At 37.9% G+C, this 16,258-nt stretch overlaps 1 protein-coding gene and 1 long non-coding RNA gene across 2 annotated transcripts in view; one reads left to right on the top strand and one right to left on the bottom strand.

Annotated features, from left to right (window-relative positions):
• The window catches only part of HACD2 (3-hydroxyacyl-CoA dehydratase 2), an 88,354-nt gene that overhangs the window by 16,808 nt on the left and 55,288 nt on the right, over nucleotides 1-16,258 (top strand). The window contains 1 exon segment of the mRNA XM_032480550.1: nucleotides 1,310-1,328. Within this exon segment, the coding sequence (XP_032336441.1) occupies nucleotides 1,310-1,328 (19 nt within the window).
• LOC116663814 lies at nucleotides 3,282-8,405 on the bottom strand. Its single transcript, XR_004320173.1, has 3 exons — nucleotides 8,395-8,405; nucleotides 8,216-8,217; nucleotides 3,282-3,508 (listed from the first exon to the last, which is right to left on the bottom strand). It is a non-coding gene; the product is annotated as an uncharacterized LOC116663814 (long non-coding RNA).

The following is a 16,258-nucleotide window of genomic DNA, read 5'->3' as shown; positions in this document are numbered from 1 at the left end:
ACATTTGAGATTCTTAGCAGTGTTTTCTTTTGAAAAATATAAGATTTGCAGTCTAGTAATTCTTTTGTTCTTTTATCAGTTATCAACAGATTTGTGCAGCTTGATTTTTTAATCCAAGCTATCCCTTGTCCCCCTCCCTTCAAAAAAGCTTAGTGAAATAATAGACTTGAGTACAGAGTTTTATTTAGGCATATTTTAGATAAAGCTAAGTCTTGTCACGTTGTGGCTTCTGTAGACATAACTAATGTACAGTGTAATAATATTATAGAAAAAGCAAAGTAGAGTAGAAATAAAACCTAGGTTTTTGATCCTGGACATTACTTACTATTTTGGTCAAGTAGAGCAGCTCTTCTTAGCCTTAGTTTTCTCATCTGCAAGTAGAGATATCTGTCCTGCCCATCTTTCAGGATTATTGTTAGGTTCAAACAACACAATGATGGCTAGGGAAATGTAAATTCTAAAATACACCGCAATAGTTGTTACTGGATGAATTGGAAGGGGATTTGGAAAAACCTAATTCACTGGCTAGACGACCATTGAAATGGAGAGGAGATAGAGATCTCACCCGTGCACTGGAGATTAAAAAAACTAGGAAGCATTGGCAGGACTTGGAAACCTATTTGAGTTGAGAGTGAGGGAAAGGAAAGAGCAGTTGAATCTGACAGTGGGAGGTTGGGGATCAAGAGGCATGGTAGGTAAGAAGGAAGGAAAGGGTGAGCTTCCTGTTGAGCATGCCATGTTTGGGATGCTGCTGATACACACAGATGGAGATGTCCAAAGGAATGTGGGCCTGGAGCTCAGAGTTCCGGGGTTAGAGATTGGACTGGGAACGCCCCTGTAATGAGGTCATGGGATGAGATCAGGTGGAGTCCAGGGGCAGAGCTTTGTGGAATGAATGTCTGTACTGATGAGCCTGCTGGGCATGAAGAGGCTCTCAGACCCTGGTTCCGTAGTCTGCGACGTTGCTCTCCTGTAGAATATGGAACATGGGAGATGTACACGTATTGCTCTTACCAGTTCGTGTATTAGGAAAGAGTTCCTTGGCATCTGATAAACTACTGGGTGAGAGTTACTCCTTAAGAAATCTCCTACAGACACACAAACTAAAAATGAACAAACAAAATACAAACAAGAACTTGCATTTTGTTAAATAGCCTTTAGCCAAGTTTAAAAGCTGAATGTTCATTCTTCAAATTCAGTTCTGCTGGCAGACATTGCTCTATTCTTACTGAAAGGCTCGTTTATACGAAGTAAAACTAATATTATTGATTTTTACTAATTCTCTTTTTCCCCCTTTTTTTCTCTCTAGATTTTACATTGTGCAATAGGTAAGTATGGAATTTCTCCCTCCTTACCCCTGTCACTTATGTACACTGGATTCTGCCTTTTTTAAGTCAGATTTTTAATCAGATTCTGGTTGAATATTGAAAAAACCTAAACTGTTTAATCATTATATATAAAATTTCTTAGGCTTTTGATTTCTAAAACCATAGATACTATTTAGATGTTATCACTGAACACTGTATTAAATGTCATAGCTGTTTTGCTCTGTCAATTTCAAGAGGCCTCTCTTACGTTCTCAGTACAGGGGAAATAGAGAAACACTAGCATATTTATAAAAATGTGGCTTGGAGTGCTAGGCTTTGTTGAAAGCCCTCTCTGATCACTTAAATGTTATATTCTCTTTCCTTATCTCTTAAAATGGAGTACTGCTTGTATTGCCTACCTCCCAGATGAATATTTAACGTGTGAGAAGGACTGGAAAGTCTAAGTACGAAGGGTTTTACAAATGGTGAGGGATTTCTACTGAAAGCAGCTAGAGTGTATTTCCGTTTGGAGGGAAGGAGGACAGTCATCATATTCTGCCCTGGAACTGAGGCATGGCTTCTGGTCTGTGGTGGCTGGACTCCTAATCAAGCAGAAATCAGTTTTAAACAATTGACAGACCCTGTAGAGTAAGCCCACAGTGGTTGCTGTGCATCACACTTAGCTCTCAGAGAGGGAATCTGAAGTTGATACTCACTGAGAAGCACCAAAGGTCTGAAAGCTCTGGAACTATGCATTCAAACTGCTATGGCCCTGATCAACATAACTGACAAATTGAGTACTCACTGTGTTAGGGCACCAGAGAGCTCAGAAATGAGGAGGCTTACAGACCAGGTGGGCACACAGTAACCTGTCCACTATGGGTCTTGAAGGGGTGACATGGTACCACTACTTTTAAGGAAGACGACACCTTCCTTATATAGGCTTGCACTTCGGCTGTTTTTCCCACTAGAAGGAGGTCTACAGTCAGGGATTTCTCAAATGATTTGTAGAATTTTGTTTGGTTTTTTTGGAAGGAGGTTAGAACTCATAGCTTTCATAGATGCTCGGAGGAGTGTATGATTCAGAAGGCTAAGAAGCTGCTTTAGCACCTTTAAGCAAGAGATTTGAAAGAAGCTTGGAGACTTATTTATCATATGGTCTGCTTTTCCAGAAAAGGGCAAGGGACCTGGGCAGGTCACAAGCCAGTAAATGGTGCAGCCTCGCTTGGACCCTGGCCAGTCTGAGCCAGAGCCGACCAGGCTGACTTTATTTTATGGTGTATGGGTCTCAGCTAATGTATAGTCTCACATACATTTCCTTTTTGTCCTTTATAGTTTTGAGGTGAAAAGTTTTGTCCCATCTTAAATGCTGAAATTTGCAGAATGAGGGATACGTTCAGCCAGAGAGAGTTCTGGACCCATGTCAGGCCTTCTCCACATGACTGAACCCTGTGTCTGCATTCTCCCCCACTCTCTGAACTTTCGCTGCCTCTGTATAAAGCTCTTAGATGCGTGTTTTCTGAGCATGTGTATTATTATTTTGTTAATATTTCATTGTATCTTAATACCGAGATTCCTTTTTTCTTTAGCATATGTTTTCATGCATTTGTATATAATTTCTACCCCTGAAAATAAAGTTTCTGACAAGTATATTTATTCATTCATACCAAGAACAAGATGGAATGCCTACCAGGTGGGGCCAGACACTGTCAGGCAGTGGGAATAGAGAGGTAGACAGGCACAGGCTTAGGCTCAGGAAACCCACAGTCAAATGGGTGCCACTCCGAGCTCCTCTGGTGGGTGCACTCTGAGGACTAGTATCCGTGTCACATTCTTCTCTGATGGTTCATTGACAGGTGTCCCTAGGGCTAAATGTGGTCCCTGATACCAAGGAGATGCTTGCTTTGAAATTCCTTCCTATTTTCTCATGAACCTTGTTCCATCAGTGATTCTCTCTCATGCATCATCACCCTTTGTCACCCACCTTTTCCTTCTCAGCTCACAAGATGCTCAGAGTGCTCCAGCCTAAAAATTTGTGACCTAACCTTTGACCCTGTCTTTCTCCCCTGTTACTACATAATTCCTTCGCATCCCTTTTACCAGATTTATGGTATTCTCTTTCCAATTCCACACTCCCATTTTTACCTTAACCCAGCAGGTGTGCTTCTGTCCCCCTAGTCCTGCTAAAATTGCCCTCTGGCCTAAAATCAGCACTTGTTTCTGTTAAATTTCGAAGACATATTTGGAGTTTACTGAACTTCTGAACTACATTGGGCACAGCTGATGACTCCTTTGTGACATCGTGGTCCTTTAGCTTACATTATACTGAGCCCTCCTTGGCTTTTCTGGTCCTCTGTGGTTCTTTTCTTTCTCTGGGGGCTTCTTTTTCTCTCCTTGCCCCTTAATTGTTGGTGTTCCCAGGGTGTGGCTTGGCTCATTGCTCTTATGACCGAACAGGCCCTCTGTGGGTGATCTCTTCCCTTCTCATGGTTTGAGATACTCATGACACTTACATCTCTAACTCCAAGCCATACCTGCATCCCAGACTCAGGTGCATCCAGTGACCTCCTGGATGTCCACTCCTAGATGTACACCTCCTCTTCCTCAGCATGACTCACCCTCCCACGCTTGTTCTGTCTCCCACATCCTTCTCATCAGGTGTTCCGCCGTCCATGCAGTGACGCAGCCTAGCCCTAGGGCTCACTGATCATGCCTCCTCTCCCTAACCCACACCCCCACATCCGGGTGGTCATCAGGCTTTCTCAGCTGTGTTTCCTAAGTGGTTCTCAGATTATCCTGTTTTTTCACCCCAATGCAGGGCTTGACTGTGTCTCATCTGGACTCCAGCTTGGGTTTTCCTGAACTTGTAGGCCTATAATATTAATAATTGGAGCATTTGCTATGTTCCAGTGCTTTACATTCCTTATCTTCTTACTTCCCATTTTACAGTTGACGAGACTGAGGCTTAGGTGGTTTTTTATCATCCTGCCAAAGTTCACAAAGCTAATAAGCCCTTAGAGCCAGAAGTTGAACCTATGGCTTTGTGGCTCCAGTCCATGCTTCACAATCTTTGAGGGATGTAGTTAAACGGTAATTCTGAGCATGTCACTTATGTGCTTAAAACCCTTCTCTGGTTTAAACTTCATGATTTGGCCCCCACCCACCTTCCCAGCCTTACCTGTGTCCATCCGCTGCCTCCCACTCCATGTTTCATCAATCCTGACCTTCTTGTCCCCACCCCCCCGCCTCCATATACCATGCTGCTGCACCATTTCCTGCCTGTGGTCGGCGCCCAGGCGTTGTGCTCTGCCTGGAATGAGTAGCCCCACCCCCACCCCCACCCCTGCTTCAACTGACAACCTTCCCCTGTAAACTCCTACGACCCACTGGCTAGATTAGATGCCATTCCTCACTTTTCTGTAATACCCTGCAACTCGCTCTATTATCACACTTTCCACAATGTATTATGGTCTGTCACTGTATCTGTATCTCCCACCAACACTGAATTTTTTGAGAACAAGGACTGTTTCCTTTTGATTTCTGTATCCCAGCACCTAACAGTTTATGGCACCTAGTGGGAGCTAAGTGAACATTTGATCATAATCTTGTCAAATTGGTGAAATTTTCCAAAACGTGTTTCAAAATGTTTTCAGTTCCTTGAAAAAAATCAATGAGAAAAATAATAAATAAGCCGTTTCTAACGTTAGCCCTAAAGGCAATGCTTTATATTTTCACACAACTTAATTTTATTTTTGGAATGATGGCTTATTTTCCTGTGGCTTTCTGAAACTTTTCACTATAACAGCTTGGTCTTTTAGAAACTTGTTTTAGAGCCTTGAGATGTCTTTAGTTTACATGTTTTTGATGAGGAGTGTAGACCTCAGTCAGACCTGGATTATGGACTAGCTTTGACTTTCAAGAAGTAGCTCAATTTTTGTGTGCCTTTGTTTCTTTATCAATAAAAGGGGGATAACAATACCCACCTCTGGGGTTGTTGTGAAAATGAAATAGTACATACATGAGAAACACTTAACTTACTGTCTGAGACATGGCAATATTGAAAATTGCCCAATAAAATGGTAGCTGTTATTATTAACTAAAGCAATTTAATGTTATAGAATGTTTAAAGTTTTATTCTGCCCCTAATGTAATGTTCTACATTTAGATATATTTATGTAAGTCCATATTCTTAATTCTATTAAATTGCAATTTCTCTGTAAGTGAGTGCTTCAGGGCCACTTACTCTTAGTATGGATTGGAGTTGCTGCTTGTTCATGGTTGTAACAGTGCAGCTGGGCAAAAATAGCCTCCAGAAACAAACTAAAATTCCACATGAGGGGTTCATTTCTGTGAGAAAGTCAAGCCTCTGTCCTTCCCAAAGGGTTTCTGTGCCCCAAGTTCTTTAAAGTAGGTTGTTTGCTCTCCATTGATAACTGTAGGAACAAGATTGCTTTTGCGGGGAGGAGGGCAAGTGACAGCCCTTTTGATCACAGGTTGGAGATGTATATTTTTTAAATTAAGACATAATTGCCATGTAACATTATATTAGTTTCAGGTGTACAACAAAATGATTTGATATGTGTATATATTGTGAGATGATCTCCAAAATTAGTTAACGTTCATCACCTCGTAAAGGTATTTTTTTCTCATGATAAGGACTTTTACTTTTAAGATCTACTCTCTTAGCGCCTTTCAAATATGCAATACAGTGTTATTAACTATAGACACTATGTTGTACATTAATCCCTGTGACTTATTTATGTTATAACTGGAAGCTTGTACCTTTTGTCCACCTTCATCCATTCTGTCCACCCCCTGCCTCAGGCAACCACCAATCTGTTCTCTGTATCTTTGAGTTTGGGTTTTTTTAGATTTCACATTCAAGTGAGATCATACAGTATTTGTCTTTTTTCTCACACAGGATTTCTTAAATGCTGTGGTTGCAACCTTCAACCAAAGACTTGTAATACTTTCATTTATGCAGTGTTTTTCTTTTTGGAGATGAGAATTTAAAAGTCCAATTGGGATGTGTCTTTTACAGGACTGCAAGGAAGAGTTGTTTCTTTAATCATATGGTATAGTTTGTATTGAAAGCAGTATTATTAATTTTTCTGTGTTGTGCTTAAGATTAGACTGTGGAAGAGGCATATTGGATATGGTGATTCTCAGCTAACTCCAGAGTATGGTTATCCCACTTTGTTGGGATGGAAATTGGAGGTGGGGTGACTGGAACTGATACTCCTCGTAAGATGTGACATTGTGCATTTGGTGAACTTTTGTGTTGGAAATTATACTGTCAATATAAATAACTTTGGAAGTTCTCTTTTGATTGAAAACTGTAGAACAGGAGCTCAGTCATAGCCCAGAGGGTACTGTGTCTGAAGTTGAATATTAGCACTTTGATATCATCAACAGACAAGGACAGAAGCCCTTTCACTTAGATATCCCAGATTTGTAGTTTCAGATATTTGCTGTATGTTCCAGCTTGCACTCCTCTCTTAAATCTTTTATTTAATTATTTTTAAAAAGTGAACTTTAAGAAATTTGCAATCACCTTAATATCTGTGGATAACAAATGGCTTCAGATTGATTTTATTAAGTTACAAATTGGTGCCAAGGAGGAAGGAGCAGCTGCTGAGGAGGTGAGCACCAGAAGATCCCATCTCCTCCGACCAGAAATGTTTTCCCTCCCACCAGTTAGAGTAACTAAATCCTCTCCAAACCACAGTACCCCGTCGTCCTTGAGAGGTTCAAGCATTAACAGTCCGGTATTGTGAAGGAACCTCCATGACGTATTACTAAAACCAGACCCACAACCCCCCGTGTTGTGCAGAAGAGAACTCTGAAAGGAGAGCATCCCGGAGGGGAGCGGCAATTCCCCTGGGTTCGCTCACCTGGAATTCTGCTTTCACCCCTATGCCCGGCCCTCAGGGGTATGGCTGGGCACAAAAACAAAACTGCTTTCTTTGGCTCCTCTTAGCTTAATTGACAGTTTTAAAAATGAACTTTACCAATAGTGAGGAAGAACAAAAAGGGGATGAATAACACAAACATGAATAAAAAATGGTTCAGATTTAGATCCAGAAGTTGCTTTCTGCCTGGGGGCGTGTTTAGTGGAAGGAGAAGCCTCTTGAGGTGTGGAAGTGGACTAACCTTGCCCAGCAGACCAGCGTGTGTCCGCTGTGTAGAGGCTGCCTGGGTGCCGGGGGGAGGCTAGAGGCCTGGTAGGAGGTTGCCAAAGTCAACCTTTATTTCCTTTCAGCTCTGTCTTTGTCATTTATTAAGTACAGTCATTTTCCAGCATCCTGATCCCGAAACTCTACCAAGACCATATGACCATGTTCAAACTGTAATCTCCCAAATCAGTTAAGCCCTTCAGACCAGCCTAGCTTAGTCTCCCTCTGCTTTGGCTCTTCCATCATTCTGTTGCCTCCTGATCACATTTTACCTCCTCCCCTCTAGACCGGGGGAGAAGAGGAAACAAAAACAGTTTTAGTGCCTGCACCTTCTGCTCCTGATACCCAAAGCTTCAGCCACTGTTCTCTGAATAAACTTTGCATTTTCACACTACATAATTTTGTATGTAAAATATCCTTTGCCTGAAACAGCCAGCTCTGTAAGTTGGTCTCTGTTCTGAGTGAATGTACTGAGATGAAGGGAAGGGAGAAGTATGCCCACCAGGAGCCCAAAGTGCCTGAGCAGAGAAGGTGGGTCGGGACTTACCCAGAGTTCACGCATGCCGCGTGGCACCTAGCAAACACTCAGGAAGCTGTAGCAGCTCTTTCATTGATGATTAGTGGGCAAAACATAATCCCTTAGGGTTTCTGTGCCCAATTAGCAATCAGAAGGGAAAGCAATGAAGAGAGTCTAGATCAAGGAATTTTACCTTCTGCCATCCTTGCAGGAACAGCTAGGGTTTGGTTTGAATGAAAACCTGTTATTGAGGAATTTAAAACATCTTCTCTGGAAGGTAAACCTATCTTCTTTTCCAGTCCATCAGGAACCAAACTAAGGCAAACCAACCCTACTGGAAACACAATTAGTTTGTGACAAGTCAGGCCTCAACCCTCTGGGTGTTAGTTTTCACATCTGAAGAGCTAGGAGTTGGACCAGATAATAGATTATCTATCTCTAGCATTCCTTACAGCTGAATGACCTGAAGTTCTCTGAAACTGATGTAGCTTCAGAGATGAAGGTCAGTTATCTAAGCAGTGATACGAAAGGAGGATATGCTGGATATTTAAATATACCTATGTATGAGTATTAGGAAACTTGTTCAAGTACAGTAGTTTTAGTATATTCTTCCACTCAATGCTTTTTAAAAATTGAAGTATAGTTTATATACAATAGTATGTAAGTTACAGGTGTACAATACAGTGATTCACAATCTTTAAAGATTATACTCCATATATAGTTATTATAAAATAGTGGCTATATTCCCTGTGCTGTACAATAGTTCCTTATAGCTTATTTATTTTATACATAGGAGTTTGTACTTCTTAACCTCCTGTCCCTCTCACCTTCCCCTCCCTACTGGTAACCACTAGTTTGTTCTCTGTATCTGTGAGTCTGTTTCTTTTTTGTTATATCCACTAGTATGTTGTATTTTTTTTAGATTCCACATACAAGTGATATCATATGGTATTTTCTTTCTCTGTATGACTTGTTTCACTTAGTATAGTACTCTCCATGTTGCTGCAAATGGCAAAATTTTCATTCTTTTTTATGACTAAGTAGTATTCCATTGTGTGTGTGTGTGTGCGTGTGCGTGTGCGTGTGCGTGTGTGTGTGTGTGTGTGTGTATTCCACATCTTCTTTATCCAGTCATCTGTTGATGGACATTTAGATTGCTTCCATATCTTGGCAATTGTAAACAATGCTGCTATGAACATTAGGGTGCATTATTTTTTCAAATTAATGTGTTTGTTTTTTTCGGGTATATACCCAGAAGTGGAATCGCTGGGTCATATGGTACTTCTATTTTTAGTTTTTTGAGAAACCTCCATACTGTTCTCCACAGTGGCTGCACCAATTTACATTCCCAACAACAGTGTGCAAGGGTTCCCTTTTCTCCACATCCTCACCAATATTTGTTATTTGTGTTCTTTTTGATGATAGCCATTCTGACAGGTGTGAGGTAATATCTCATTGTGGTTTTGATTTGCATTTTCCTGGTGATTAGTGATGTTGAACATCTTTTCATGTCCTCTTTAGAAAAATGTCTGTTCAGGTCTTCTGCCCGTTTTTTAATCAGGTTGTTTGTTTCTTTGATGTTGAGCTGTATAGGCTGTTTATATATTTTGGATATTAACCCCTTATCTGTCGTATCATTTGCAAATGTTTTCTACCATTCAGCAGGTTGTCTTTTTGTTTTGTCGGTGGTTTCCTTTGCTGTGAAAAAGCTTTTAAGTGTAATTAGATCCCATTTGTTTATTTTTGCTCTCTCGGTGCATTTGGAAAGCCCCATCAGAGAGCAGAATTGGGATAGGAGATGGGCACACATGCACACTTTCCATAGCATACATTTATTTACCCATGATCATCACTAGATGGCGCACTTGTATTAGCAAAGAGACATTCTTGGAAGTTAAGGACCTCTGGAGGACCTCTAATAAAAATAGACAGTAATGAATCAGTAGCTGAAACTGAAGAATGAGCAAGTTAACCAGGGAAAAGAGAAGTGGATGGTTTTCCATCACTGTCTCATGACTTGATCATTAATATTTTAGGTAACAAAATCTGAAACTTTCTGCATTGCCCTGGAGATTATCTTATAAGTATTCCTTAATTGTAGGTACAAGGTATCTTTAAAATAAAAAATTTGCTTAATTTGCTTAATTAAAAAGGTAGAGGCAAACAAAGTATCTCTGAAGTTCTCTGGTCAGATGGTTTATGACAGTCTGAAGTCAGTAAACCTGCCTCTTATGTTCTTAGCTTCGAAAGAAAGGTTAGTCCAACAAAGCTAGAAACACCGAGTGACTGAATTAATTCCATTGAACCAAAAAGTGAAAGTTTGAGTCATCTTTTAACAAAAGAATTCTTTGATTTATGATTCTGTGGCAGGAGTTGAATGGTTAAATAATGTGTTAATAAAGGAAGCAAGAACACTTTGGAATATCTGTATAATATGGTCTGTCTTTAATAGTTCTGTACAGCTTTCCTGGGGAAGAAATTTACCCTCTTACTTCATCTTGAACATTCTTCCACTAATATTTTTCTTTTCATAACAGTTCCGACCTCATGTTCTTTCGGTTTGCAGTCTGCATTTGAGAGTCATCCGTATCTTTGCATGGTTTGATAGTCCATTCTTCTTTATTTCTAAGTAGTATTCTACCGTATAAATGTACAGTTAGTTTATCCATTTACTTATTGAAGGACGTCTTCTTTGCTTCTGATTTGGGATTGTTATGAATAAAGATACTGTAAATGGTCATGTGCTGGTTTTGTGTGGATAAAATTTTTTTTTGCATTTTCAGATCACTTGAGTATTTACCAAGTAGCCCAATTATTGGATCATATAGCGAGACTGTTTAGCTTTGTAAGAAATTGCCAAACTGTTCCACCTAGCTGCGCCATTTTGCATTCCCATCAGCAATGAATGAGAGTTCCTGTTACTCTGCAGCCTCACCAGCAGTTGGTATCTTGGATTTTAGCAATTCTAATGTGTGTGCAGTGATTTCCTTTATTTTAATGTTCATTTCTCAAATGACAAATGATGTGGACATTTTTTCATACTCTTATTTGCCATTTGTATATCTTCTTTGATGAGGTTTCTGTTTAGATATTTTGCCCATTTTTTAACTGAGTTGTTTGTTTTTATTAAGATTTTAAAATTCTAACTATATTTTGGATACAAATCCTTTATCAGAGATGTGTTTAGCACATATTTTCTCCCAGTCTGTGACTTGTCTTTTCATTCTCTTTATAGTCTCCTTCACAAAGCAAAAGTTTTTAATTTTAATAAATACCAGTGTAACCAACTTAACAAAAGTTTAGCTTAAAACCAATTAACTTAACACTTAACCAGCTTAAAACCGAAAAATTGCTTTTGTGAAGGAATTTTTTCTTTCATGGATTGTGCTTTTGATGTTGTATCTAAAAACTTATTACCAAACCCAAGATTACATAGATTTTCTCCTGTGTTTTCTTCCTGAAGTTTTGTAGCTTTACACTGTAGAGATAGGTCTGTGATCCATTTTGAGTTAATTTTTGTGAAAAATATTTAGTCTGTGTCTAGATTCATTTTTTTGATATGGACATTTAGTTGTTCTAGCACCATTTATTAAAAAAGATTATCCTTTCTCCATTGAATTGTCTTTGTGCCTTTGTTGAAGATAAGTTGATATATTTGCATGGGTTTATTTTTAGGCTCTCTATTCTGTTCTGTTGATCTAAATGTCTATTATTTTGCCAATACCATACTTTTTTATATCTACAAAGTAGCTTCCTAGGATTTTTTGGATTTTTTTTTTTTTTTCAGTGGAGGTACTGGGGAGTGAACCCAGGATATCGTGCATGCTAAGCATTACACTCAATCACTGAGCTATTACCCCCACTTTGCTTCCTGGGATTCTGATTGAGATTGGGTTGAACCTGTAAGTCATGTTGGGAAGAACTGACATCTTAACAGTACTGAGTCATTGAACCCACAAACATGGAATAACTCTCTGTTTATTAAGAACTTCTTTGATTTTTTTCAATCATTGTTTTGCAGTTTTCCACATAAAAATCCTGTACCTATTTTGTTAGATTTGTACCAAAGTATTTCCTTTTTTTAATGTTATTACAAATTTATTTTTTAATTTCAAATTCTAATTATTCATTGCTAGTATGTAAGAAAGCAATTGCCTTTTTATATATTGACCTTGTATCCTGCAACCTTGCTATACTTGCTTGTTAATTCCAGGAGGTCTTTTTTTTTTTTTTTTTTTCCTGGTAGATTCTTGGGGATTTTCTGCATAGATAATCATGCCATCTGTGAATAAAGATGGGTTTTTTTCTTCCTTTCCAATTTGTATACTTTACTTCTTTTTCATCTTACTGCACTAGCTAGGGCTTCCAGTTTGACATTCATTGTGTTCTCTACTCAGTATGATAAAGCCCTTCCCACATCAGTTCTTCTTCCAAACCAATTTTGAACAGATACACACTTTCTACTTCATATTCACTAGCAGGGTGTAAAATTCAGTATTTAACCATAAGATTGTTCTAGATTTTTTTTTTTTTTAGGTCTTCTGTATCCTCATGTTTTGTCTGCTTGACTTGTGTTTCACTGAGTGGGAATGTTAAAGTCTCCAGCTATTAATGTGTTTTCTAATTTTCCTTCCTTCTTCCATAGCTTCTGCTTTAACAAAGATAGTTGCTGCTATTTAGTGTTAGGTATTCGTTATTTGGTGAAAGATATTTGTAATTGTTACATCTTCATTGTGAATCATGGCTGTTAGGACTGAAAAATGTCTTTTACTTGTGTTCTTTCTGGAATCACTTTTGTATTAATGTAGAGTTGGGCCTTGTTTCGTGACTTAATTTGAAATCTCTTTCCTTTAGTAGGTGAATTAAGTCCATTTACAGTTCTTGAAATGATACTATGTTTGGTTTTTCTCTGTCACATTTTCATTGTAATTGCTACATATACTATATTTGCTGTATTTACATACATGATACGTTTTCTTTGCTTTTTAAAATATTTATTTTAGTGTTTAGAAGGGTTTGCTATTGTTCCAGTTGTTACCTTCGTATTTATACCTTTGTAAAGGCCCCCATAGTCTTCTGTTTTCTTATTTTACCTGTTACTGTCTAGTTTGTCAGGTTTTAAGATTTCTTTGGACTCTCACCTATCGCCAGTAGAACAAACAGTGAGCTTATTCTGCCTTCTTCTTTGCCACCTCCTCGTCCCATTTTTTTACTTATTTTATTTTTACTTTGTCAAAACACAGAAGATTTTTATATTATTCTTCTCCCCTATCCCCATTTTGTTTAAGTCTACACTTAAAAATATTAAATGTTTATTATCAGTCTTTTTCCTGTTAACGTTGGTTGGATGAAACTCACCCTCTTGTAGTGTTAGGGACTATGAAGGGTCTGAGATTTTTTATCTTACTTGTAAGTTAACAAGTTAGCTGGTTACTGTTTCTTGGATGCTGGCAGCATGTAGTGGTTTGTGTTATAGGAGAGGAACATGGAACTTGGGGAATATATTGCTTTTATGGTAAGTGGAAGCAAACTTGCTCTTTATTTTAGGGGTGGATGCTACCTTATCCCTCAAGGTTACTCCGTGCAAACACAAACCTAAGAAATGACCTGAGTAAAAAGTAGTCAGGCCTTGTCCAGAGCTGGTGGGCACAGTATTTCCCTAGTTCATACATGTTTAAGACTTTGTATACAGATTTGATATTTAAAGTGCTGATTTGCTAGATATAAAATCCTTAGTTCACACTTTCTTCCCTTGAATTTCTTAAAAATATTGCCCCATTATTGCCTTGCTTATATGTTTCTCCTGGGAAGTCTGATGCCAACCTAATTGTCTTGCCCTTTTAAGATAGTCTGTCTTTTTACCTGAGAACCATAAGGATTTTCTCCACCTTTATTGAGGTAGAAAAATTATATATATTTACAGTACACAATGTGGTATTTCAATATAAATAAAAATTGTTAAATGATTACCACGATCAAGCTAATTAACACACCTCACAGTTATTGGGGGGTTTTTTTTCCTCATACTGAGAATGTTTATGATTACTCTTTTAGCAAATTTCAGGCTTACAGTATAATGGTATTAACTACAGTCACTATAGTGTACATTAGTTCTCCAGAACTTACTAATTCTGCACAACTGAATCTTTGTGTTCTTTGACCAACACCTCGGCTCTTCCCCTATCCCACAGCTCTTGGTAACCACCATTCTGTTCTTTTCTTCTATGCGTTTGACTTTTTTTTAAGATTCCTCCTATGAATGAGATCATGCAGTATTTCTCTTTCTTGTCTGGCTTATTTCATTTAGTATAATGTCCGGGTTTACCCATGTTGTTGCAAGTGACAGAACTTCCTTCTCTTTTAAGGCTGAATAATATTCAAAGGTATGTGTATCACATTCTTTTTACCCATTCATCCATCTTTAAACACTTAGGTTGATTACATATCTTAGCTGTTATGAATAATGCTGCAATGAACAAGGGAGTGCAGGCATCTCTAAGATATTGATTTCATTTCCTTTGTGTATATACCCAGAAGTGGCATTGCTGGATCATATGGTAATTCTATTTTAAAATTTTTGAAGAATCTCCCTACCATCTTCTGTAATGGCTGTACCAATTTATATTTCTACCAACAATGTATAAGAACTCCTTTTTCTCCACACCCTCGCCACCACTGTTTATCTTTTAGCTTTTTTATAATAGCCTTTTAAATGGGTGTGAAGTGGTATCTCTTGTAGTTTTGATTTGCATTTCCCTAATGGTTAATGTTGTTGAGCTTTTTTTCATGTACCTGTTGGCCATTTGTATGTCTTCTTTTGAGAAATGCCTATTCAGGTCTTTTGCTTATTTTCTACTTAGGTATTTGTTTTCTTGCTATTGAGTTGTTTGAGTTCCTTATATATTTTGGATATTAGCTCCTTATCAAATGTATTATTTGCAAATATTTTCTCCCATCATGTCGGTTGTCTTTTCATTCTGTTGATTGTTTCCTTTGCTGTACAGAAGCCTTTTAGTTTGATGCAATCCCATTTGTCTAATTTTTATTTTGTTGCCTGTGCTTTGGGGATTATGTCCAAAAAAAGTTGCCCAAACCATTGTCAAGAAGCTTTTTCCCTGTACTTTAATCTAGTAGTTTTATAATTTCAGATCTTATATTTTAAATCTTTAATTCATTTTGAGTTGATTTTTTACATGGTCTGGCATAAGGGTCTACTTTGTTTCCTCTGCATGTGGATATACAATTTTCCCAGCACCATCACTGGAGAGACTGTTCTTTCCCTGTTATGTGTTTTTGGCAACTTTTTCAAAGATAAGTTGACGATAAGTGTATGCACTTATTTCTGGGCTCTCTGTTCTGTTCCGTTGGTCTATATGTTTGTTCTATGCCAGTGCCATGTTGTTTTGATTACCAAAGCTTTATAGTATATTTTGAAATCAGGTAGTGTGATGCCTCCAGCTTTGTAGTTTGTTTGTTTTGGGTTGTTTTGCTTGTTTGTTTTTGCTCAAGATTGCTTTGGCTTTTCAAGGTTCTTTGTGGCTCCATATGAATTTTAGGATTTTTTTTCTATTTCTGTAAAAAAATACCATTGGAATTTTGAAAGGAATTACATTGACTCTATAGATCATTTTGGGTGGTGTGGATATTTTAACAATATTAATTCTTTCAAAGGATATCTTTCCATTTATTTGTGTCTTCAATTTCTTTTATCGGTGTTTTATAATTTTCAGTGTACAGATCTTCTATCTCCTTAGTTAAATTTATTCCAAAGTATTTTAATATTTTTGGTGCTATTGTAAATATGATTGTTTTCTTAATTCTTTTTTGGATAGTTCATTATTAGTGTGTAAAAACACAACTGATTTTTCTTTGTTGATTTTGTGTCCTGAAACTTTAATGAACTTTTTTTTTTTTTTTTTTGGGGGTGGAATTTAGAGTTTTCTGCATAGAAGATCATGTTATTTGCAAACAAAAATAATTTTCCTTCTTTCTTTCTGGTTTGAATGCCTTTCATTTCTTTTTCTTGCATAGTTACTATGGGTAGGATTTCCTGTACTGTATTGAAAATAAGTGGTGAAAGTTGGCATCTTTGTCTTGTTCCTTATCTTAGAGAAAAAGCTTTCAGCTTTTCACCATGGAATATGATGTTAGCTGTGGGTTTGTCATAAATGACCTTTATTATATTGAGATTCATTCCTTCTGTACCTAATTTGTTGAGATTTTTTTTTCATGAAAATGTTCTGAATTTTGTCTGATGC

Source organism: Camelus ferus, chromosome 1, assembly GCF_009834535.1.
Source record: "Camelus ferus isolate YT-003-E chromosome 1, BCGSAC_Cfer_1.0, whole genome shotgun sequence".
In the NCBI taxonomy this organism is placed as follows: domain Eukaryota; kingdom Metazoa; phylum Chordata; class Mammalia; order Artiodactyla; family Camelidae; genus Camelus; species Camelus ferus.
Note: the sequence above shows the minus strand (reverse complement) of the source record. Positions and strands in the feature narration are given on the sequence as shown.